The sequence below is a fragment of the Petaurus breviceps genome, unplaced genomic scaffold, assembly GCF_028583685.1.
Source record: "Petaurus breviceps papuanus isolate PSGF00001 unplaced genomic scaffold, PetGlider_PUasm1.0 490, whole genome shotgun sequence".
Lineage (NCBI taxonomy): Eukaryota > Metazoa > Chordata > Mammalia > Diprotodontia > Petauridae > Petaurus > Petaurus breviceps.
The window spans coordinates 17,238,797-17,263,527 of NW_027186352.1; the positions used below are offsets into that span (position 1 = coordinate 17,238,797).

General features: G+C 38.1%; 1 protein-coding gene across 1 annotated transcript in view; it reads right to left on the bottom strand.

The window, feature by feature from the left end:
- The window catches only part of LOC138172037 (protocadherin-15-like), a 2,287,527-nt gene that overhangs the window by 997,498 nt on the left and 1,265,298 nt on the right, over positions 1–24,731 (bottom strand). Inside the window, exon 5 of the mRNA XM_069101643.1 lies at positions 22,685–22,803. Coding sequence (XP_068957744.1) covers positions 22,685–22,775 — 91 coding nt within the window. The 5' untranslated portion in view covers positions 22,776–22,803. The remainder of the gene's footprint in view (positions 1–22,684; positions 22,804–24,731) is intronic.

Below are 24,731 nucleotides of genomic sequence, written 5' to 3' on the forward strand. Positions count from 1 at the left end.
CTATTCTATTCTATTCCATTCCACTCCATTCTATTCTATTACATTCGATTCTATTCTATTACATCCTATCCTACCCTATCTTATTCTATTCCATTCCATTCTATTTAATATCTATTTTATTTAATTCATTTGATTCAATTCCACTGGATTCTATTTGCAAAGGATATTATTGATCTGGAGACCATCCAGAGAAAAATAAGAGAAATGATAATAGACCCTTTTCCAGGTCATTTGAAAGCTGGCTGAGGGAATTGGAGTAGTTTAACCTAGAGAAGAGCTGGTGATAAGAATCATGGGTAACATGGTATCTGTCTTCTAATACTGCTAAGGCAGTTAGGTGGCACAGTCAATAGAGTATTGGGCCAGTAGTCAAGAAGACTCATTGCTGCAAGTTCAAATCTGGCTTCAGATACATATTAATGAGGTGACCCTGGACAAGTCACTTGCCCCTTTTTGCCTCAATTTCCTCATGTGTAAAGAGAACTAGAGAAGGAAAGGGCAAACCACTATAGTATCTTTGTCAAGAAAACCCCAAATAGGGTTACAATGGCTGAACAACAAAATACTTCAAGGGCTTCCATATTGAATAAGTGCTAGTTAAACTTTGTCCATTCCCACCAGTTTGGGTGCTAAAGGCAGAACCAGGAACAAGGAGTAGAAGTCTGAAAGAATTAGATTTAGGTTTGATGTTAAAAAAAATCCCAATCAATTAAAATTGCTTATAAAAGGTATAGCAGTGGTGAAGCATCCATCCTCAGAGAATTGTAAGCAGAAGCAGGTAGTCTCTTGCCAAGCATGTTATATATTATTTACAAGCATAGGTCAGATTATATTTCCCCCTACTCAATAAGGCAGTGGTTTCCTATGGCCTCCAGGGGCAAGTGCAAAATTCTCTGTTTGGCATTAAAGTGCTCATAACCCAGCCCGCTCATAGCTTCCCAATCTTTCCAGTCTTCTTACACTTCACTGCATAAAATCACATTCTTCAATCTGGTGCCATTAGCCTCCTGACTGTTCCACAGGGATATTTGATCTCTGACCTGTGGCCATATTCACTGGCTGTTCTCCATGCATACAACATTCTCCTTCCTCCACTCCAAACAATGACCTTTCTGATTGCCTTTAAGTCCCAGCTAAAATATCACCTTCCACAGGAAGCCTTCCACACCCCTCTTCATTCCTGTACCTTCTCTCTGTTAATTTTTTTTTCCTATTTATCCTGTCTGTAACCTACTTCTCATATATTTGTTTGTGTATTGTCTCCCCATTAGATTGCAAGCTCCTTGAGGGAAGGGATGCTTTTGCCTCCTTTTGCATTTCCACTGCTTAGCCCTGTGCCTGGAATATAGTAGATGCTTAATACATGTTCATTAATTGATGTTATAAGGGAAGACTATTTTTTGGTTATGGATTATTGTACATAGCTTTATAGGTCTCTCATAACTTGCACATTCCATAACTGCTGTCTATGTCTTACTATAGAGAAAGGTACTTTATGGCATTTTTGCATCTCCCCACAGCCCCAGTTCCCTACCTTACTCCCATCCAAAATATAAATATTTATATACATATATATAAATATATATGAAATATCAATAAACTTTTAATAGTAATAAGGTGATGCAGTGGATAGAGTACCAAGTCTCGAATCAAGAACACCAATGTTCAAATCCAGTCCTAGATATTTTCTAGCTGTTTAATTATAGTCAAGTCCCTTTACACTAATTACCTCAGTTTCCTTATCTGTAAAATGTGCTTGGGAAAGAAATGGAAAACTGTATCTTTGCTAAGAAAACCTCAGTTTGCATCATGAAGAATTAGAAAAAACTGAAATAATTGAATAACAAGAAAAAGTGCACTGGATTTCCTCAGAGGCTGGTAGAAGCTGATCATAAGAGCTCTTTAAGTTGATACTGGATGGCCATTTTTTCGGGAGTGTTCAAGTGATTCTTTTCCGGGCATGCCTCACAGTTATTGCTTCTGTGCTTCTAGACTGGTCTCCCCATCAGGAGAGATATCTGAGCAGAGGACAGAGGGCCAAATTGCAGACTCATATTCAGGTATCACTTGAACTTTGAAGCCTCTATGACAGGTTGCAAATATCTTGGTTCTGTGTGGCTTTGGACAGCTCTCTGGACAGCACTTTCCTTAGAGGTAAAACAAACAGGTTCTAGGTGATCTGTAACATTCTGTAACTCTAATGTATTCTCTGGAAACTGAATAATATCATGAAATACAAAGAATGAATTAATGACAGCGACTCATCAACTAGTGCTTTCTTCAATTCCTTCAAAATATATAAATAGAAAATAAAATAATGCCCACAAAAATTCAATCGCATCTTCAACAATTCAGTTCCTTCTGAAGACAAATCAGCAAATGCCAGGGAGAGCGAGCTCAGGAAATCCTTATCCCCTCCTTATTTCCCTTGCAGATTCGTTCAGTGCTGGGAATAACCCCATTAAGGAGAACCGGCCTTACCTCATTATATCCAGTCTATTAGCACTATCTTCATCGTCATTTTTCACCCCCATATTTCTTGGGGGTTCAGCAATACTTCTTCCATTCAATGGGCATTGACTTTGTTCTAGTTCTTTGCCATTAGTAAAAGGACAACTATGAATATTTGAGTGTAGATCAGACCTTTCTTTCTATTTTAAGCACTTGGTTCATTGCCCAGCGGTGCTCTGGGTTGTGCCATCTTAGTCACTTTCTTTCCATAATTCCTAATTGTTTTCCGAAATGATGGCACCAGTAAAGTGCTACCAGTAGTGTGAAGTGTGCCTTTTAGAACACTGATTAACTCGATATCATTGTTGACAGTTGGCAGGATGTGAGTTATTTTGATTTGCATTTCTTATATTTTTAGGGATTAAGAAAATGTAGCAAATAATATTAACAACAATCCCCTACATATATTTTTGTTTTAGTTAAATTGAACTTGTTAGTGGTTCCTTGTATTTCATTTTCTACACTTTTCATTTTCTACACTTCGCATAGTTTTTCCTCTACTTCTGAAATCTTACCTTTGTTTAAGAAGATAAGATCTGAAAGATCTGCCAGTAAGACTTTTAAAAAATCATGGATTAAAAAAAAACAACAAGAACTTAATTGTTAATTCTACAAGGCCATCGGTGAACCTTGAGTATCTAATAACATTCTCTTCCTTAGAGAAAAATAGTTACCCAAACATTCCTTAGCCTGAAAAACAATTGATACATAAGGGTGAAAGCCAAGGACCGATCAATTTTCTTCAACAGGCCAAAGTATATGTGAGCAAATGTCTACATCAGGTGAGGAGGCCAATTGTGTGTGTAGTGGGAGTCGGGTGAGTAGGTAGGCCCAAGCCTCCAACAGCAAGAACATAGGCATTCCTTGGTTTTAGCTGTAACTTCATCATCCTATTTTATCGTAAGGAAGGCTGGTGTAGTTCTTTGGGCCTGTGACTGCTTTACTCCTCATGATATATGGGCACACTAAAACAAACATTTGAACCTCCGTGAGAAAGAGCAGGCACATGGGGAGCCTTGTTTACAACCCAAATGCTACTGTTCATTATTCTGCGGCTCCTTGGACAATTATGTAACTGGTTTCATTACTTTGGCTAACGAGCCCAGAATGTGGGAGTAGATAGAAAAACGACTTCTTAAGTGAATGCGGCTTCTTCAAAGGGCAGCAGGATGATGCAGCAGTCTCATTAGCTGAGCCAAGATTTCCAACCCTGACTCATTCCTGAACTCTAAGGGCTGCTTCCAATAGTCAAAGCAAAAAAGTTGAATTGAGGCGATAATTCAATAAATTCAGGCAAATCCCAAATGTGACTACCTGATTTTAATTTTATTTTATTGATTTACTTTTGCTTAAACTAACCAGAGGCAGCCCCTGACAAAAGTGGTCAAGTAAGCAAGTGTGGGTCTTGTCTGAATGCATTCAATCATTGCATCAAATCAACTTTTGCTTTGACTGCATAAACCTGGCCTTGGAGTTCCAAAGAGAATTAAGGGCTAGAAATCTTAGGGTGAGACTGTTACATAACTTCATTTCCCTCCTCTGTTGCTAGCCCACCTCATATTGTTGTTCTAACACCCAATTTTCACTACTTCAGTGGGACAGCAGCATTCTCAACTTAACATTTGAGAGCATTTAGTAAGTGTTTTCCTTTGGAGGAGATAGACTCGTTTGAAAGCCAAAAAAGAAAAGATACCTTGACTAAATCATTATGGTTGCCCCTAAGACCAGCAGGCACTTGGGTGACAGATTCTTTTGCTGTCCTAAAAAAAAAAGCAGTTAAGAATCAGACTCAGATTTTTCCCTTTCCCTTCTTTCTTTCTTGAGATATCCTGAGGCATCACTTAAGTCATCAGTGATTGTCCCATGACCTAAGTTGTTTGCCAGTGGCACATTCTCCCAAATGATAGCCAACCTGCTTTAAGGTTTAAAAAGAACTTTATAAACATCATTTCATGTAATCTCATCAGCAACCCTATGAAGTATGCCCTATTATCTCCACCTTAACAAATTCAACATCTGTGGAATGCTAAGTCTAAGTTCTGCTCAGGAATTTCCCAAAGTGCACTCTGATTGGGGCCTCATGATACAAACAGATGATGACTTCTTAGTGGCCCCTTAAGATTGCGCCTGTTCCACATGAGCGCTTAGCCTGGGAGACCATTTCCATGGGTTAAAGAGAGTACAAGGAAAAATGAGAAAAGAGCGACTGATAGAAAATCAGGAGAGGTATAATGGCTAAGGTGGAATTTGAGCTGAGCCTCAAGGAAAGATAAAGATGCTATGAGGTGTACATCAAGAGATAGTGTCTTAAAGGTAAGGGGAATGGGTTGGTGCCAGAGCACAGAAATAGGAAATGATGTGCCAAACTTAGGGAAGATATGGCAATCCATTTTCACTGGAACACAGAGTTTGTGAATGAAAGTAGAAAGGTTAGAGAGATGGATGATGTAAGAGGTTGGAATTTTAACTGAGAGAATCTGTAACTAGAAAGAAATATCAGGAATCTATTCCCTCTCCCATTAATACTAGAGGGATAGCTTTAGAGACTTGCCCAGAATTTTTCAAGGATTATTTTCAAAAGACCATTTTCATTCTCCTCAGAAATGGAAGAAAAAAATCAACTTTCCATTCAATGGAGGTTAATTATAGAATGCTTACTTACTTGTTCTAATAGAGATCCCAGTGCCTATGTGAGCATCTGAGCTTAGCAGAGTAATGGGCAGTCCTCAGTCCTGGACATTATTTCCTAAGGTCAATGTTGGTCTATATTGGGATCTTCTGTTTATACAGGGAATATAGTATCATGGAGAGTGCTGGGCATGGATATGATGGAATTAGGTTTAAATTCAGACTCCACTTACTAGCTGCAAGAAAGTGAGTGAGATGTTGGCCCATTCTAGGCTTCAGTTTGCTTTTCTTTGATATGAAGGGATTGCTCTAGTAGATGGGTCTATGCCCCTTGATGCTCAACTATCTGATGGCCCATTGGTTAACATAAAAAGCAGCCCGTAGGGAACAAGCCTCAGCTCGGACAAAGCAACAAAGGCATTTGTTTCTAGGATCTTGGGAGTAGGGTGGGCCAGGGATGACCAACATGCTTCTTTCAAGAAAAACAAATCTCATTTCTAACTGACAGGATCAAATGAGGTCAAGTTAAAGCCTCGATATTTGGGCAGAATTGTTGCATAAATGCAGCCATAAATTGTTCATTTAATTTTCTTTCCATATTTATGAAATGAACACACTGAAATCTGAAACTAATAAAATGACACATTTAGGAATAAATGGGTCTGAAGCTAACAACATGCTTGATTAGAGTCATTTTTACTAAACTAATTTTGCCTCAGGATCATCCTCTATAAGATCATCTGTAGCCTTTTCCTGTAACCTTCCAATGTTAGGGAAAATAAAAAAAAGAAACAAATGAATTAATGAATGGATGGGGAGATAGGCAAATAAATGGCACATTCTGATAAACAGAGATTGATATATGTATTTTCATTTGTGTCAGATGAAGCTCTAAAATAACATTTTTCTTTAAATGTAAAAGCTACTAGAATAAATATCCAAACTTCAAACATGAAAATTTGCCTCTCAAATGCTTATGATGAACATTGTTAAGCACATCATTATACTACCTGATGAAATAATGAATTATTTCATTAGAACCAAAACCATATGCACTATTCCAAGTCCTTTAAAATGTATATACAATATTTTGTTCCATTTCTCTCCTTCTTTCCTTCTTCCCTCCCTCCCTCCATCCCTCCCTCCTTCTTTTCCTTCCTTCCTTCCTCTTTCCCCAAATCATTTTTACTACTACTACTACTGTACTATTGCTGCTGCTGCTGCTACTACTACTACTGCTACATACACACACACACACACACACACACACTCACACACCAATAAATGTAACTTCAGTTGAGCTTCCTTGTAAGAATGAATCTCCTGTGTCAAATATAGTGTGTGAAATTCCCTTTTCTTGTGAGGAATAACTAATATACCAAGTGACAGGATACAAAAGATATTAAACCACTTGACAGGGATGAATCTTAGAAGCCAGAATTTGATATGGATAAATAGAAAGTCTTATGCTAGAAATAAAACAACAACATCATGAAGATAGCTAGGAAGACATTTGCATGAAATAAATCTGGGGGTAATAGGAATCATGAGCAGAATATGTCGATGGCATCACATAACAGCTATGAAAGCTAAGAGATTTCATTAAGAGAGGTAGGATGTCATGGACTACGTAGGTTATAGCCTCTCACAATCTAGTCTGCTCTGCATACAAAAACATCAAAGTACTTTTATTCATTTCTCAGCACTGACGTTTTAGGATGACTGTTATTAAGTGGGAAAGGAAGAGGAAAGAGATGTTGAAAGCTCAAATTAATGTCATATAAGGACGAGTTCAACAACCTAAGGAGGATGAGGTAGGAAAATAGACGATTTTGGCAGGGAGGTGGTGGGAAAGGACAGTGATTAGGATGATATTTATCTTCAAGCATTTACTAAGCAAATGGTGAATTTGAGTTCTTTGCCACAGAGAAATAATTAGAAGAAATTAGGGTTGGTGTGTAGGATAGAGAGGGAGGCAGTGATAAAGACAAGCAGATTTAGATTTCACATAAGGAAAAGCTTCCTAACAATTAGTTGGTTTTGTTATTCAGTAATTTTTCAGTTTTGTGTGACTCTTTATGACCCCATTTGAAATTTTCTTGGCAAAGATACTGAATTAGCTAGCCATTTTCCTTTTCCAGTTCATTTACAAATAAAAAAAGACACAAACAGGGGTAAATGACTTACTCAGGATCATGCAGTTAGTCAGTCTCTAAAGTCAAATTTGAACTCATAAAGACAAGTCTTCCTGATTTTAAGCCCAGTGCTCTATCCACTGCACCACTTAGCTGCCCACTAACAATTAGAGCTACCCTAGAGAGAACCGAGTAATGAGGCAGTTCCCTTCATTGCAATTTTCAATGCCAAGCTTGAACGGCCACCAGTTAGGGATATTGACAACTATTCTTCACTAGTGAGGCATAAGGGAGATAGGTGGCACAGTGAATAGAGTGTTTGACTTGGGTATCTAGAAGTTCTGAGCTCAAATTCTTACCTCGAGTATTATAAAAAAGTATCTGACTTTGGGCAAGTCACAACTGCTGTCTGACTTACTTTATTCATCTGTAAAGTGGGGGAAAATAGCAGCATCTTCCTCAAAGGCTTATTGTGAAGCTCAAATGAGTGAACAAATAGAAAGTGTTCTGCAAACATGGAAACATGTAGATGCTAGCTACTCAGCTATGGTATTGTAAGGGATTTTTATTTAGTCATTGGATGGTTGAGATGGATACTTATGTCCCTTCTAAATTTTAAAACTGTCATTCTTTGCTAAGGGAGTAACTATGTGGACCTCATTTTTTCTCCCTTTGAAACAGCACTCTTTTTTTTTTTACAATGCACAACTAACTGAATATAGATTGCTTTGATGCAGTAAGAGTTTGCTCCTTCCATTTACTTGTAGCTGCATTATCATAGGGGCGAGGTGGCACTCTCCATTCTCACTGAAGGGCAGTGTTGAGATATGGCCTCTCTGAACCGTGGTGGTGGGTTATAGAGAGCCTTTCACCAGCTTGTAACTACAAAGTGTTTTCTCATCTGTTACTGCTTCTTCCTTGCCTCAGTCCCATGAGTTTGGACAGTTATTGTTTCCATTTTTTAAAATAATGAAACAAATGCCCAAAGAACGTGACTCATTAATGGATCTCCAGGCACAGGGTGGGTGGGAAATAAAATCAAGGATGAATCAGTTTCTTTCTACCCGATCTATTAAAGTCTCCCTTCTTCCCTCAGCAATTACTCTAAAGGAAGACAGGCTCCATATGCATTTGTAGCCTTTGCTGATGGGAGCGGTAGCAATAAAAGTGTGTATCTTTTTTGATGGTTGCATGACACTTAGAGAAAGAGACAATGGGTGTTAGTTACCCCAAGAAGAATGAACTGATTGACATCAGTGCCACTGGGCAAGTGTGTATGAGAGGTGGGGGAGGGAAAGGATGGCTAGAGTACTGGACAAAGGGTTAGGAAGCTCTGCTTGGAAGGGACATTGTGGTGACATGCCTAGAGGGCCACAATTGTGTTCAAGAAGAATGGAGCTAAATTCCCACCCCTGATCATAACTACCCAATTTAGACTATGAACAATTTACAGCCTTATCTATAAAATGGGAATAATATTCATATTTAAACTCACAGGATTTGTGTGAGGATCCAACGAGCTAATGTGTATTAAACATTTTGCAAAATTTAAAGCACTTCATGGATGTGAGCTATTATTGTTCTGGCCCAGATACCTATTGTCTGTGTGACCCTGTGCAAGTCACAACCCCTCCTGCCACTCATTCCTTCACCTTTAAAATGATATTAATAATATCTACATTTCTTTGCTTATGTGGTGGTTGTAAAACGGTGTGTTAATTGTAATCTTTGCAAAAATTAAAAGCTAATGTTCATGTGGACGATGCTTTTGGTTCACAATGAAGGGCTTCCTCTCATCTGTATGCCCCTGAATGGAAGCCTCTGGGAAATCTTTCATCCTCACTGGGGAATCTTTCAGACTTTTCATTTGCCAAATATCTTTCAAGTTTTTGAAACTCAATAAACATAAGTTGACAAGGGAAATTCAGGTTAAGTCCTAGAAATAAAAGGACTAGACTGAGAAGAAATTTATGCAAATCTAACCATTATAGAGAAGAAAATCAAGTAAATTGCCTGTAAAGAGACAATGTATTTAATGACAGAGCTCAAATTTAGGTTTTAGGAAATATGCATGCCTCACAATACTAATGAAGAAGGTAGCTTAACTATTATTATCCCCATTTTACAGATCAGTAAACTGAGGCTTAGAGACTCCCCAGAGTCAAAGAAGTATTACATATATGAGATAGATTTATACAGCCCTTTAAGTTGTTGTTTTTTTTCATTTTTTCTATTCATTATATACACACAACATATAAAGTATATTTTCATTAAGTATATATTTGTACGTGCACACAGGTACATATGTGTGTGTTTGTGTATGTGTGTGTAATCAATTTACCTTGACCTCAACCTTTTGAAGAGCGTGTTATTAATATTCCTATTTTACTAGAAAGAAAACAATTTCAGAGGTGAGGTGAACTACACAGAATCCTCTGTATCGTTACTATCTAAGGTAGTATAAAAAATAGCTCATATCTACATAACACTTTAGATTTTCTAACACCCATATGTACACAAATGCACACAAAATGATACATACACATATCATTCTTTGAATCTTGTAGTAACACTTTGTGTTAGCTGCCATTATTATCCCCATTTTATAGATGATGAAAGTAAGTGTGGCAGAGGTTAAGCAATTACCCAATATTCAATATTCTGAGGAGCCAGGACTATTTGTGTTCACCTTGGTGTTCCTTGCCTTTGCTGTTGCACATCAGTCTCCAGGTCTGAGGACACAGTCATTGAAAGAACTTGAAATCAGGAAAAAAATCTCTCCCTCATTGACCATCCTTCCATGATGAAGGAGGTAGTTTAACTAGACAGTGATTTCCAGCTCTGAAGCCTTGTTCCTGGGACAAAGGTACCTGGGGTCCCATGCCAAGTCTTTACTTGAAGTCTTTCCAATCTAGAGAACTCGCCAGGCTTGTGCTACATTGGCAGTACCTTGCAGACTTAGGGTCACCTCCACATGGGGATGGGACATTGAAAAGAAGACAGCAGAAGATTGGATATTTTATTCAGAATCTTTCAAAGAATTAAAAAAAATAACTTAACCTTCCTATAATATTGACATGTGTTTCACCTTTTTTTTTAATTTTTAAAGGTGCCATTCTATATCCCTTCCAGAGTTAATAACTTTAGGGACCAGGAATGTGTCATTTTTACCAAGATGAGATGAGAAGTTATAAGTAGGCAGAAGAAAGAAGAAAATAGGATGCAAAGAGCTTCAACCATAGCATAGAACCAGCCTGTTAAGTTATGAAACATTTAAACTAACAGGAAAAAAAAATTGGGAGATCAGAGTTCTTAAAGGAGAGGACATGAAAACATAAAGAAGAGAAAGAAGAGAGAAGAGGGAGGAAGAGAAAAGAAAAGAGCCATATGGGCAATGAGTGAGAGGAGTGAAGAACAAAGTTGCAGACTCAGAATTTGTCGAGAAAAAACAACAGAGCCCAAACAATACAAGAAAAAACAAGTGATGACAAACGAGGACATCAAGGATAGGAGGAGTAAGAACGATGATGTGTAAGAGAGCAAGAAAATGTAGGCAGAAAAAAGAGAATAATTTCCATAGTTCTATAGGAAATTTACCCATGTTGTCTCATTTGATCTTTTCATCAATGCTGTGAGATAGGTGTCACTCTTATCTCCATTTTACAAATAGGGAAACTGGGTCTGAGAGGTGTTAAGAGATTTCCCCAAGGTCACAAAATTACTAAGTGCCAGAAACAAGATTTGAACTCAATTCCAAAGCACTGTCTACTGTATCTATGACCTAGTTTATCTACAGATATTTCAAAGAGAGGCACATTTGTAAAAGACAAGGTGATATAACTGAACACTAGACATTCAGAAAACTCACCTGAAAATGGTTATTAGTATTAGTATATTGTATGTCAAATTTTCCAATGTGAAAATGCCTTTATGGGTAAACTTAGAATTACAGCCTTACAGAGCTAGAAGGGAGCTCAAAGGCAATCAGTCCAAGCCAGTACTAACAAGATTACCTTTATCCATCCATCCTTATGATGTTACTCCATTTTTTGCTTTTAAGCTGTGCCCAGCAACGAGGTCTGATACCAAACACCCTGGTAGTTGGTGAAGGAAGAAGAGTGAACCCATTCAGCTGGGACAGCTCCTTCCAATTTGGGACCCCCACTCATCGCTCAATCAATCAACAAATACTTAGTAAGTACTTGTTTTGTTCTAGGCTGTTGGATGGACTCTGGGGGTGCTCAGAAAAATAACCTCTAAGGAGTTTCCATTCTAATAATGGAGAAGCATAAATGTTTAACTACATACAAAATACAGAAACTCACCCTAAGTCACAGAGCTAGTCAAAGTCTGAGGTGGGATTGGGACCCATGTTTTTCTTAATTTGAGCTAGGTACTATCCACTGAGCTGCACTGCCTTTACAGAAATGCCAGTTATTCATACATGATCAATAAAAGGACATTCCTACACCATTGCTTCTCCTCTAGCTATTTCCTGTGTCATTTCTCAGGCTCACCCCCACTTCCTAAAGCAGCCCAGAGTACAGATCATCTCTCTCATTTTTCCATTTCCCTTTTAGTTACAGTATTTCATACACTGAGTACAGGTTGCTCAGATGGCAATGTATTTTATGCTCACGGAATGAATGTATTGAGAATGTACAGGGTAATTTTAGGCTGTGTTCATTTCAGTATCTAGTAGTTAGAACTTCTTTGTCTCTGTGCAGCAGGTCAGGTACTCTGAAGCCACAGGTGGCTGGCATAGCCTTACTCCTTCTAGCTCTCAAACAATCTGAGGCTCTCTCCTCCCTCTCTGGAGAGTTCCCATCCAGCTGTCCTGAGTAAAGGTTCCTCCTAAAATCTGACCTGCTGAACATCCTTCTCTGAGAGTCTAGGAGATTGCCCAGCCTTGGAGCTGCAGGGCATGTTGAGCAGAATCCAGCCCCTCTATGCTTAGTGGATGCAAGGGCACACATTTCAGGCAATTCTGTTAGTTACTCGAAGTACAAGTGGCCCCCAGGGAAGCAACTGCTAATTAGAAATTAGTGGGGCACCCCACACCAGGCTGTTTTGCAAACTTGTTTGCTATGACATACTCTAGAGAGGCATCAGATAGGAACAAACAGTATTTTTAACCTCTGAGAGAACCTGCGTTGCTCCCCAAATAGTGATTTAAATAGCTTATTCACAAAAACAAGTGACATTGACATAGTGTTTCAAGGTTTCCTAAATACTTTTTATCTATTATCTCAACAACTCCCCAGAGCCTCCAAGATAATGAATGCAAGGATGAAGGATTGGGAGTGGACTGTGATTTCCTTGCTGGAGGGAGATTCTGGGAGAGGAAACTCCCTCTAACAAACTGGTAAGCACCTTCTCTGAAATTTAGTCTTCAACCAGGACGTTGTGCACAGTAACAGCATTATTGTAAGAATGACCAACTGTGGAAGACTTAGCAACTCTGATCAAAGCAATGATCTCTGACAGTTTTAAAGAATCCATGATGAGAAATGCTATCCAGATCCACAAAGAGAGAACTCATGAATTCTGAAGGTAGATTGAAGCCTACTTTTTAAAACTTTATTTTTATTGTTTTGTTTTATTTGTGTTTTTTTATACAACATAGCTATCATGGACATATGCTTCATATAACATCACATGTATAACTGAAATCAAATTACTTGCCTTCTTAAGGAGTAGAGAGGGGCAGGAGACAGGGCGAGAATTTGAAATAAAAAATTAGTAATTGTTCATTTTTTGCATGTACTTGGGAAATATTTAATGCAACAGAATTTTCAGATTAATATATTTCATTTTACCCCAATTACATGCTAAAATAATGTCCAGCTTTTTTTAAAGTTTTCAATTCCAAGTTCTATTGAGCCCTCCCTACCCTTCCCCTCCCTGAGATTGTAAGCAAACATATGTAGGTTATACATGTGCAATCATTTAAAATATTTCCATATTCTTTTTTAAGTTTTATTTTTTCTTTTTTATCAAATTTAATTTTAGTTTTCAACATTCATTTCCACAAAATTTGGAGTTACAAATATTCCCCCGTCTCTCCCCTAACCCCCACTCCAAGATAGCAAGCCTGCTGAATACCCCTTCCCCCAATCTGCTCTCTCTCATATCCTCCCCAATACCCTCTATACCTTTCCAGTAGGGAAAGATGGATTTCTATATCCCAGTGCCTGCATATCTTATTTCCCAGTTGTATGCAAAAAAAAATAAATAAATAACATGTGTTTTTAAAACTTTAATTTCCAGATTCTTTCCCTTCTTCTCTCTTCACCCACCCCCACTGGAAAGATAAGCAATTCAGTATAGGTTGTGTGTGTGTGTGTGTGTGTGTGTGTGTGTGTGTGTATATATATATATATATATATATATATACACATATATATATGTATATATGTATTATGCAAAATGTTTCCGTAATAGTTATATTGTGAAAGACTAACCACATTTCCCTCCATCCTATCCCATCCCCATCCATTCCATTCTCTACCTTGATCCTATCACTTTTCAGACATATGTGCTTCAAACTACCCTCTACCCCAACCTGTCCTCCCCTCCATCATCCCCAGTCTTGTCCCCTCCCCCACACACACACACTCTCCTGCAGGGCAAAATACTCAGATGAGTTTCACATTCTTTATTTTGTACAAGAAGATTTGAATAAAAGAAAAAGAATGAAAGTGAAAAAATAGCATGCTTCAGTCTATATTCAAACATTATCAGTTCTTTCTCTGGAGGCAGAGAGTCTGCTTCCTCATGAGTCCTTTAGGACTGTCTTTGATCATTGTACTACTGAGAATAACTGTCATTCATAGTTCTTCATCCTATAATATTGCTATTACTGTGTACAATGTTCTCCTGGTTCTGCTTTCTTCACTTTGCATCAATTCATGTGAGTCTTCAATTTTTTTCCAAAATCATATAGCTTATCATTTCTTACAGCAAAATTATATTCCATCACAAACATATATCACAGCTTATTTAGTCATTCCCCAATAGATGGGTATGCCTTTGATCTCCAATTCTTAGCCTTAAAAAAAGTGCTATTATATATTTTGTACAAATAGGTTCCTTTCCTTTTTTTTTCAGCAATTTGGGTTAAGTAACTTGCTCAAGGTTACATGGCCAGCTGTTTCTGGGTAGGTGCTAAGTGTCTCAGCCCAGATTTGATCCCAGGTTATCCCAACACTGGAGCCAGTGCTCTTACTTGCTGTGCTACCTGGCCTCCCTCCCCCCACCCCTTTCCCTTTTTGGATGTCAATGATTTTTAAAAGAAATTTATAGTCTAGCATTTGGCTATGGTACTATGAGGTTAAATTCATATAAAAATTTTGAACTCAGACTGCCAGTATTATGAATCAAAAGCAAGATTTGAAGCCAGGGATTCCTGGATTTGAGTCCTACTCTCTCCCCAGGATGACTTTACTGTAATGATTATATTTATTTAAGGAAAGAAAGCATAGATGTTCAGAGAGGTTGAATCACTTTCCATACTCAGAAAACCAGTGCCAGAACCCAATATAAATATTAAACATAAATATTTAAACCCAAGTTTCTCTCAATGCTAAGTCACCTTTTTCTATCCTAGCTACTGCCCCATCTTGGGGCTTTTCCTTCCCAGGCACAACCACACTTTGATTTATGTCTCTACTCCTACACATCCTCAGTCATTCAGGGATGATCAGTGATGGGCACAGAAACGAGGTTCAACAAATACTCATGAAACTGTTTATCTGAATGAAAGTATTGCCAGTTATAGCTGAAGGCAATCTGGTTCAACAGTCCTGTCTCTTCCCACCCTAGCTGAAGCCCTCACCATTCCTTCCTTAGACATGCTTGCCTGGCACACACTGTGTGTGCTCAGAGGTGTTCTTCAGGAGACAGAGAAGGGTGATGATCCACCCAGAGTACAAAAACATAGCCACCCAGTCCAAGTTCTATATAGGCCTATACTTGGATTCATACGGTATCTTCCTATTTGTGTCCTTGATCTCAATTTCATCCCTTGACACCCTATTCTTCACAGAACTGTAAAAATAATCTTCCAAAATAGTTTGGACCTTGTCCTTCCTTTCCTTCAGAAATTCAAGGGAGTTGTTAGTACCTGTACAATTTTCTCTGCTTTGCATTAACATCTACCACATCTGAGTAATGTTAAAACAAATTAAACAAAAAAGAAACTCGTGACAATCTCAAAATAATACACTATTTACCGTTCTGCCTTCAGTTTAGCTTTTGGACACTTTCAGATGACTGCCTTTCATGTGTTCTGCTGTCCAGTCACACTTGACTTATTATTGATCCTTATAGACAGAATTCCATTGCTATGTCAATGTAAACTCCTTGCTATGTCAAAGGTACAGCCCATGCCTAGAATTCACTCATTCCTATCAAAATCCCAAGGTTTCTCCAAAGAAAGCATTACGTCATCCGGGAGCCATTCCTAGTCACGCCTTGTCTCTCATCTTCACTTCTCCGAAAGTTCTGTATCTAATCCCTATCTTACTCTTCCTTTGATTATGCATGTATTTGCATATGATGAGCCCCCTATCCTCCAACTAAATGCAAACCCCTTGAGAGATAGGGTTATTTGGATTTTTTCATAATTTCCCAGAATTTATCATGACACATTTTACACAGAAGGGGTTTAATATATAGCTATTGATTTGAAGTAAACTGAATGAAGTCTTCAGCTTAGATTAGAATTCAGGAGTGGGGAAGCTGACACCCCAAGGTCACATTTGGCACTCTAGGTCCTGAAGTGTGGCCCTGTGACTGAATCCAAACTTCACAGAACAAATCCCCTTAATAAAAGGATCTCTTCTGTACAACTTGGAATCACTCAAGGACTTAGAAGACTCCAGGATCCCCACCCTTAGACAAGATCCAGTAGGAAATAGGAGTCACTATTGTTATGTAAGAAGAGAGGCAAAAGAACCTAACAGGGTTTGAGAAGAGGGGTCAGGTGGCCGGGCATAACAGATTCTCCTGGGCAGAAATAGGGACCACAATGAAAGCTATAAAGAATCATTTGAAAATCACCTAGCATTCCACTCCAGCTGGATCTGCTGTATTTTGACATTTCATTAGCCCTTGTTTCTGTTCTAGTCCTTTCCTTTCAAAAGGCCAATGAAATTACCAGAACAATCAATACAAAGCAAACTAGGGGTTAAATTTTAGGTACTGTTCAGTATCAAACTCCCAGCTGTCAAGTGCCCATTTCCCCTTGGATCCTTTGCCCTGGCAGGCCTTTGTGGGCAGATGGCCTTTGAATGATCTTGTTAATTGACTCTGAAACGCCACTGATCTATTGAAGTGATTTCCCCATTGACACAGGAAAGGTTGAGATAAACCCCAGAGCTTTCAATTCAGAAAAGAAAGAAAGATAAATAGATAGATAGATGATAGACAGACAGACAGATAGATAGATAGATAGATGTTTGACAGATAAAAACGTATATGGAGTTTCTGATGCCTGTTGCAGCAAAAGTTTATATACAGAAAGGTCGCCTACATTGGCAAACCATTAGCTGACCAAGAGCTCCATTTTACAGACACAAAGCCCTGTCTAACAAAGGATTCAATCTGAGGAGAGATGCCTAAGGAGGACAGAAGGGAATAGCACACTGAGCACAATCAAACTTGCTGACTTGGGGAGTGTGTATATGGTGGTGTGGGGAGTGGGGGGGAGAAGGGAAGGAGTGGGTTGGAACTTTGTTGAATGAGGGGGAACGTTTTTTGCAGTCACCACCAGAACAGAACTCTGTTTCCTTTTGTCTTCTGATTCAACATGCTATAGAAAATTCTTTGTCACGAATGAATGCTGGGCTACCTACTCCATAGATTCAGAAAGGGTCCCAGAATAGCGAGGATAGGCAGAAGCACCTTGGCAACACGAAGTGCCCGCTGTTAATTATTCTTCTCTGTAATTTCTCTTTCATATCCCACAACAATCTCCCAGTGGAGCAGACAGATAAACAAACACACATGGACACACACAGGGACATACATGTACACACAATATCTTCATACATACGACACATTTATACTATACACATGTATGCATATGAACACATAATAAACACATCCACATATAAATTCATCTACATGCATGGCGCTGTGGTGTAGTAGAGAGCAAGACCTAGATACAAGTCCATATTAATGCCCACGGCCTGCCTGATATTTGTCAAACACTTGATCTCTCTCATCTCTGGAAACCTAGACATTGCAAAGTATGTGTGTTTCTACATTGGCAGAGAAAGTTTCTCCCTCGTGGTCCCTATGACAAGGACATAACAGATTCAGTGCCAATAAATAGAGAAATAAGTGACAAAGTTAGCACATGGGATGGAGTGGAGGGATATGGAAAGAAGAAAGTCTCAGGCATCATGACTCTCCCTAAGAGTGAAGAACGACCTCCTTTCTGTGATTCCATATGTCAGGATGCAAGGGACAGAAAATAAAGCCTCCTCATTGGACTGCTTACTATTAAGCTTTCTCTATCTAATCAATCCTCCATATGATCTTGAAAACTTTGCTCAAGAGACTTCAATTGTTTCCTACTTCTCGTAAGGGAGAAGACAAAACCCTCAACTTGACATTTAAAGCCATCTAGCCTCCATTTCTATAAATTCCATGTTATGCCTCTTCAATCACTCTCTGTTCATTGCATATAATATGAATTCCTTGAGGGCAATGAGTCTGCTAGTAAATATTTTACTTTGGGCTACCATAAAAAAATGCAGGATGTATTTTGAAATTTAATCTGAAATGATGACATTTTCTTCATGACTTTCTCAAGTCTGGATTTGCAAAAAAGTAATAATAAATGAGCCCTGCTTTGTAGCACTTACTGATTTTCTGAGATATAAATGCTCACACTAAAAATTTAACAATTGTCTTTAGCAAAAACAGCTTCACTTGGATCCAGTGATGCCCTGACTGGGACTGAATCACTTTTATATTTGGATTCCCTTAACTAGTATAGTGCCTGGCTCATTTGGCACTAAATAAATGGTTATTCAATGACTGATCTATTGATTGCAGCAAAAGTGAATGACTCACCCTGAGCTCAGCATTTCATCTTCTGATTTTGTGACTTTCCCAGGAATTTGGAGGGTAATTGCTCCTCAACTCCATGCAGCAAATCCCTTAATTTCCAACAAGGCTCAGCTCCAGTGTCATCTAAAGGAACCGTTTTTTTAATACCCTCCCTCTCCATTTAATGCTTTCACCCTCCTCAAATTTTCTGGTATGGATTTACCTGGATTTATGGTATATTCTCAGATTAAATGTAAGCCACTGGAGAGTAGGCTCTTTTTAATTTTGCCCTTATTTTTTCCATCACCTATCAGTGTCTGGCACAGAGTAGGTACTTTGAAAGCTTTGTGAAATTAATTAAACTGAATTTACTGTTTCTTTTTCTCAATTAATGTTCTTAAAACTCCATTAACAGATGCCTGTTTCAGTGTCCATTTGTTTTTAGCATCAACAATATTATCTTAATAGCCTGTCTGTATATAGCTCTTTAAGGTTTATAACGTACTTTCCTTTTGAAACACCCTGGGAATGAGGCTGAGCAAACATTTCCCTATGCATACAACACAGCTGTGGAAAGGGTTCTAGCAGGTCAAGTCATTTGTTGAAGACCAGCCAGTTACTAAAGAAGAGGACAAAGCTGACATAGTCACATCGGCAATTTTTCTTGAACCTGACTGGATTATACTACTGAATTTTGATGTGTTCTACTTCCTATCTGGGAATCCTCTCTGGTTTGCCCCTTCTTTGGCAGCCTGCTGAGTTTCTCTGTTCTTCGAGGTTCATCACCTTGGTGCCAGTCTCAGTCCCCTACAATTCATAATTCCAGACCTCAAGACACACAGAACTCAGTCTCCCCAAGAGCAGGGATTACAAATGTGTGTCCCCAAAACCTTCTGATTCCAAGCTTCAAGCTTTTGTCAGTAGTCCATGCTGCCTCTAGAGTGAAAGGTGGATAGATAGATAGAGAGACAGATAGATAGTCACATAGATTGATGAACAGGGAGATGAGATAAACAAATAGATACATAATAAGTTAATAGATAGGTAAATAGGGTAAGACACATTGGTAGATGAGAGCAAGAGACAGACAGAGACAGACAGAGACAGAGAGACAAAGAGAGGGAGGGCAGATTGATGATAGACATGCAGATGGGTAGGCCATCTAGTATTCATTTACCTGTATATGTGGTGCTGGTATGTATAACTTTACACATACAAACACATACATATATGCATATATATGTACATATAAATAAATACAGGCTTGTCTGTCTGACTGCCTATCATCTATCATAGCCAGATAAACAGACAGCCAGATAGATACATGGATTGATTTTTTTTTTAAATTTGATCTCAATATATGGAATATTGGATTTGGAGTCAGATGACCTGTGTTCTTCTTCCTGGTCCATGTGGTGCACTGAATAAGTCACTTCTCCTTTATGGACCTCACTTTCCTCCTCTGTAAAATAAGGGAAGCTAAACTGGATGAATGCTGAGTTTCCCTTCTGATCCAAATCATATGGTCACTCCTATGCAAACTCCACAATCCATGCTAGCCCTAAATCTTAGAATCTCAAAGGTTCATCCAATTTCTAAATCCTTTGATTCAGCTGCATTTAGAGGAAACTGGTCACTAATCATGAGGACTATGGAGGGGATTACTTTATAAAATTAGTTCCCATTTTATTATTATCTATCTGCTTCTGGAGAGGCTGTACTCTCAGACCTACAGAGGATGAGTACTGTGTTGTGAGCAGGGGGTGACAATCCTGATTTCGATGGAAGCAAATCATGCCATCTGTGTATAGATCAATCAAATCGCCTGTGAAATGGTAGGTGCAAGTTTCATTCCTCATGTCTCTGGCAGCCTCAAGATAACAACATAACTTGCATGAAAGTCACAGTGTTTTTAAATAAGGAAGGAGAAGGGATATTGTTTGCTTACATTATCTGAATATTAAAAGAATCCATAGAAAAAAATAAAACCGAAACCTAACAGATGAGCCTCAGGTGATACAGTGCAGATACAGGGAAAGAGCACTAGATTTGGGTTTGGGGATTTGGGTTCAAATATTGGCTCTAATGTTTGGGAACCCCATGACCTCGGATGAGTTCCCTCTCCATGTCTCATTTTTCTCATCTCTATAATGTGGGGTTTGTACTAGATACCTTTCCGGATCCTGTCCAGCCTTAAACATTTGATCCTAAATCTACTTGAGCAATGGAAAATCTTCTAAGAAAACATATTTTGTAAAATCCTTTTATTTCCACCTTTTTAATGAAAAGTTGACTTATTATTTCTCAAATACATTTGTCTCATAGGACAAAACTGTCAGATTCTTAACTTTCCATATTTATGATGAAAAATACAAGATGGATTTTCCAATATCTTCTCACCTATTGCCTTATTCCTACCACCTGATCATAACCTATATGTATTATGGCTATTGTACCTATTCCAAAGGCAGCTAGGTAGTGCAGTGGATAGAGAGTGCCAGGTTGGAAATCAGCAAGACTTATCTTCCTGAGTTCAAATCCAGCCAGAGACACTTACTATCTGTAATACCCTGGGCAAATCACTCAATCCTATTTGTCTTAGTTCCTCTGTAAAATGAGCTGGAGAAGGAAATGCCAAAACACTCATTTATTTACCAAGAAAACCCCAAAAAGGAAAACAAAGCATCAAACATGACTGAAAACCACTGAATAACCATATCCTACCACTGCCTATGATTTCTATAGCACTTTAAGATTTGCCAAACACTTTTTTTTTTTAATGAACTACTATATAAGGTAGATTGTGAAAGCATTAGTGTTGCCATTTTAAAGATGGGAAGACTAAAATAGAAAAATGGAGTTGCTCAAATCCCCATAGTTACAAAGCGTTGGAAACAGGAATGGAACAGAGTTCTCCTAATATGATGTCTAGATCTTTTCATGACACCATGCAAAGCACCAATAATCTCCAGGAGATTATAAGAATTAAGGTAATTACTAAATAACCACCTTAGTAAATAAATAACTAAGTAATCTTTCACCTAACTGTTGGGTACTAAAAAAGAAGGCACAATTTCAGGCAGTTTGCTTTATCCCTTTGCTTGATTTCAGAATCTTTTCCTTCATAAAACCTTTTATACTTTACTGTACTCTCCCCATAAGGATATAAGTAAAGACAATTAGATCAGCTGGAGTGTTGGCCTTGGAATGGCTGGACTCTAATTCTAGTTCTAATGATGGCTAGCGGGGCAAATACGGCAAATTACTTAACATCTCTAAATGTTGCACAATTTTCTGAGACTCAAAATTCTTTAAGATCCTCATTATTAAAGGGGGTTTGCAGACTTTAAAAAAAATCTGGTGATAAGTTCTTAGAGTTCAAAGGAACCTTACTCAGGGACCATCAATGTTAACTTCCTTATTGGAGAGTTAGGAAAACTAAACATGAAAGAAGACAAATGCTTCGGGTCCCGCAGCGAGTAAAGGCATAATTTAAACTCGAATTCCTGGTCCAAGTGTAATACCTTATCTGCTATAGCATCTACTTGATGCCCATTTCTTGATCTACTGGCATAGCTTAAATGAAGGGTGAAAAAAAACCAACAATGATGTCGTTACATCAATCAATCCTCAAATGTATCTGAAGTCCCATCAATTTGGTTGGTCCCTCCACTAATGGATATTGTAACCCATTCCAACCTTATCATTCCACATAAACCTTATATTCTCTCAAAATCCTGTCCACTCAAGGTGCAACAAAGTAGCTGGAGGTCTCGCCTGTTTTTTTTTTTTTCCTAACATTGTAAAATTACCAATGGAACACTTGGACTATTTACCTGGAATGCCTCATCCTTGTCATGTGACCAATATTTTGCCCATATCATTTTAAATTTGACTTTCCATGCATATGTTCATTACAACCTAATATCATAAAACTCCTAGAGTTAGAAAAAAAACTTGTTTTTAAAGAGCCATAACACAGAGCCATAGCACCTTCCTGATACCTTAGCACATGCAAAGTTTTTTCGATATATAAATAGAAAGAAATTAATATTTTGCTGCAGTTAGAAATTTTATTTTACCTTTATTCCTTAGTGTGAAATTGCAAATATTTGAATATTTCGTCTGAGCTGGATTTTGACCAGACTCTCATCCTTATTAAGAAACCACGCGCATCTTCTGCTATTGTTACAAGATTCTTTTAATTAAAGCTACGGTATGGCAGAGGGCCACTAACCTTTTAAGTGAACTACAAAATTAGCATTATTCATTTCTGTGTTGTGCCCTAGTTTTTATTCAATAACATGAATTCTGGCTAACTCTAAAGGTCAGACTAAAAACAGACTTACCATCCTCATGCTGGCCAGAGCCAAATGAGAAGAGAGTGCCAAGAATAATCCCTAAGGGTAACCATCTCCAGAGAGAAAACTGCTGTAACATCTTCTGTCAGATTTCACTCAAGACAGGCCTGAAATCAAAAGAGAGAGGAGGAAAGATTTGACATGTTCATTAATCAGTTCCAGGTAAACACAACTGTCACTGCCTAGATGTTCCAAATGGTATCACTGTTAATTATATGTGCCACTTGATCCATTATAGGAAAAAAACAAAAAAAACTTCCTTAATGTCCTAGAATTCTTGAACAACAAGAATTTGCCAAGAGCCATCCTTTAAGGAAATACTTCCTATCTGTTAATCAATTTTCAATCTGGTCAGCCCATAGGACAAAACCTGTTACTTCCCTAAGGCACTAAACTCTTACTTTGACTTTAAAACAAGTGAATGAAAAATTCAAAGAAATGATCAACCAGCATTTATTGTTGAATATATACCAGGGACTATTCTAGGCACTGAGATTACAAAGACAAAAAGTGTATTTGATAAAAAGAAAAATATTCTATTGTCATAGACAAGATATGTACATAAATATAGACATAAAATATAGGCAAAATTCTAATGGACATACAGGCCAATGAGAATTGCAGATTTTTCCTTCTTGGTACATTATAAAAGGCATACATTTGGATTTAATAAGACTGTTTCTGGTCATGAGTAACTGAGGGTTTATGATTGTATGATCATGAAAAATTGTCTGTTTGGATAAGGAGCTGGAATGAATGATGACTTGTGAGTTTCTGAGCCAGAACTGAATAGCATACAAAAGGAGTGATCCAAGCTTCTGGTGGTTTTCTGTTTCTTTTCCTTTCTGGTATTGAGTGAAACTGGACTGCAGTCACCTGCTATGTGTAAATGAAGGATAACTGTCCTATCTCCCACCTGGTTGCCATGTGTCCATGAGTACATGCCGCTTCTATTTATTTTGTTCTTTTTTGGGCTTGATCTTAGGTGAAAGGCCATTTAAAGCATCCAGAAGGGATTGGGAGATCCATGAGAGCAATCAGAGACCTCACCAGTAACTGTAGATCATAGGAGATACTGGCTTATTAGTAGCAACTGGTAACAGAAGAAATGCGTATAGCCCAGAGAGAGTTAGACAGTCCAGTGGTACAGCCTTAGAATTGGAATACAATGAGATATGTCTGAATGTGAATAGGCAGCTAGGTGGCACAGTAAATAGAGTGTTGGACCTAGAATCAGGAAAACCTGAGTTGAAATCTCAGCTCAGACACTACTAATTGTATGACTCTGTGCAAGTCACTTAACCATGATTGCCTCAGATTATTTACCTATAAAATGAGCCAGAAAAGGAAATGGCAAACCACTCCACTTGCCAAAGATATATAAATGAATGAATAAAATACCCCAAATGGAGTCATGAAATGTCATCTACAACTGAACAAAAATTATCTACCTTATTTTATCTTATCTACAAAACTCCTACCACATGATACCCCTTGGCCTGGAGTAAAAAAGAAAAAAAAACCCTGAAATCATTTAAATCTCCCCACAATCATTCTACCTTGATAGAATCATCTCATATCAATGCCCTCCCTGCTCTTTACATATCAGCCTGTTTTCACCATCTTATTCTCTGTCCCCTTCCATCCCCTTTGTTTTGATGTTTCTGAACCTATTCTGTGTTCATACTTTTCTCTATATATGGAAATCTCTTATTTGCCTTCGTGGACTGTTGAATTCTTGCTCAGTGAAAAATCTAATATCAAGTGATACCTTCTTTAGGATGCCTTTCTTGATCCTCTCTCCTACTCTAGCTTTTCACATAGCCATTTGTATTTTGTCTCAAAACTCTCTAATGTACTTACTGTGTAAGATTGCAATAGCTTTTTAATTAGACTACTTAATTTGAATTTTCTCTCCAATCCATATTCTACTTAGCTAGCAGATTAATATTCCTAAAACAAAGACATGACCATATCATTCCCTACACAAAATTCTCTAATAGCTCCCTATCGTCTCTAGTGTAAAATGCAAAAC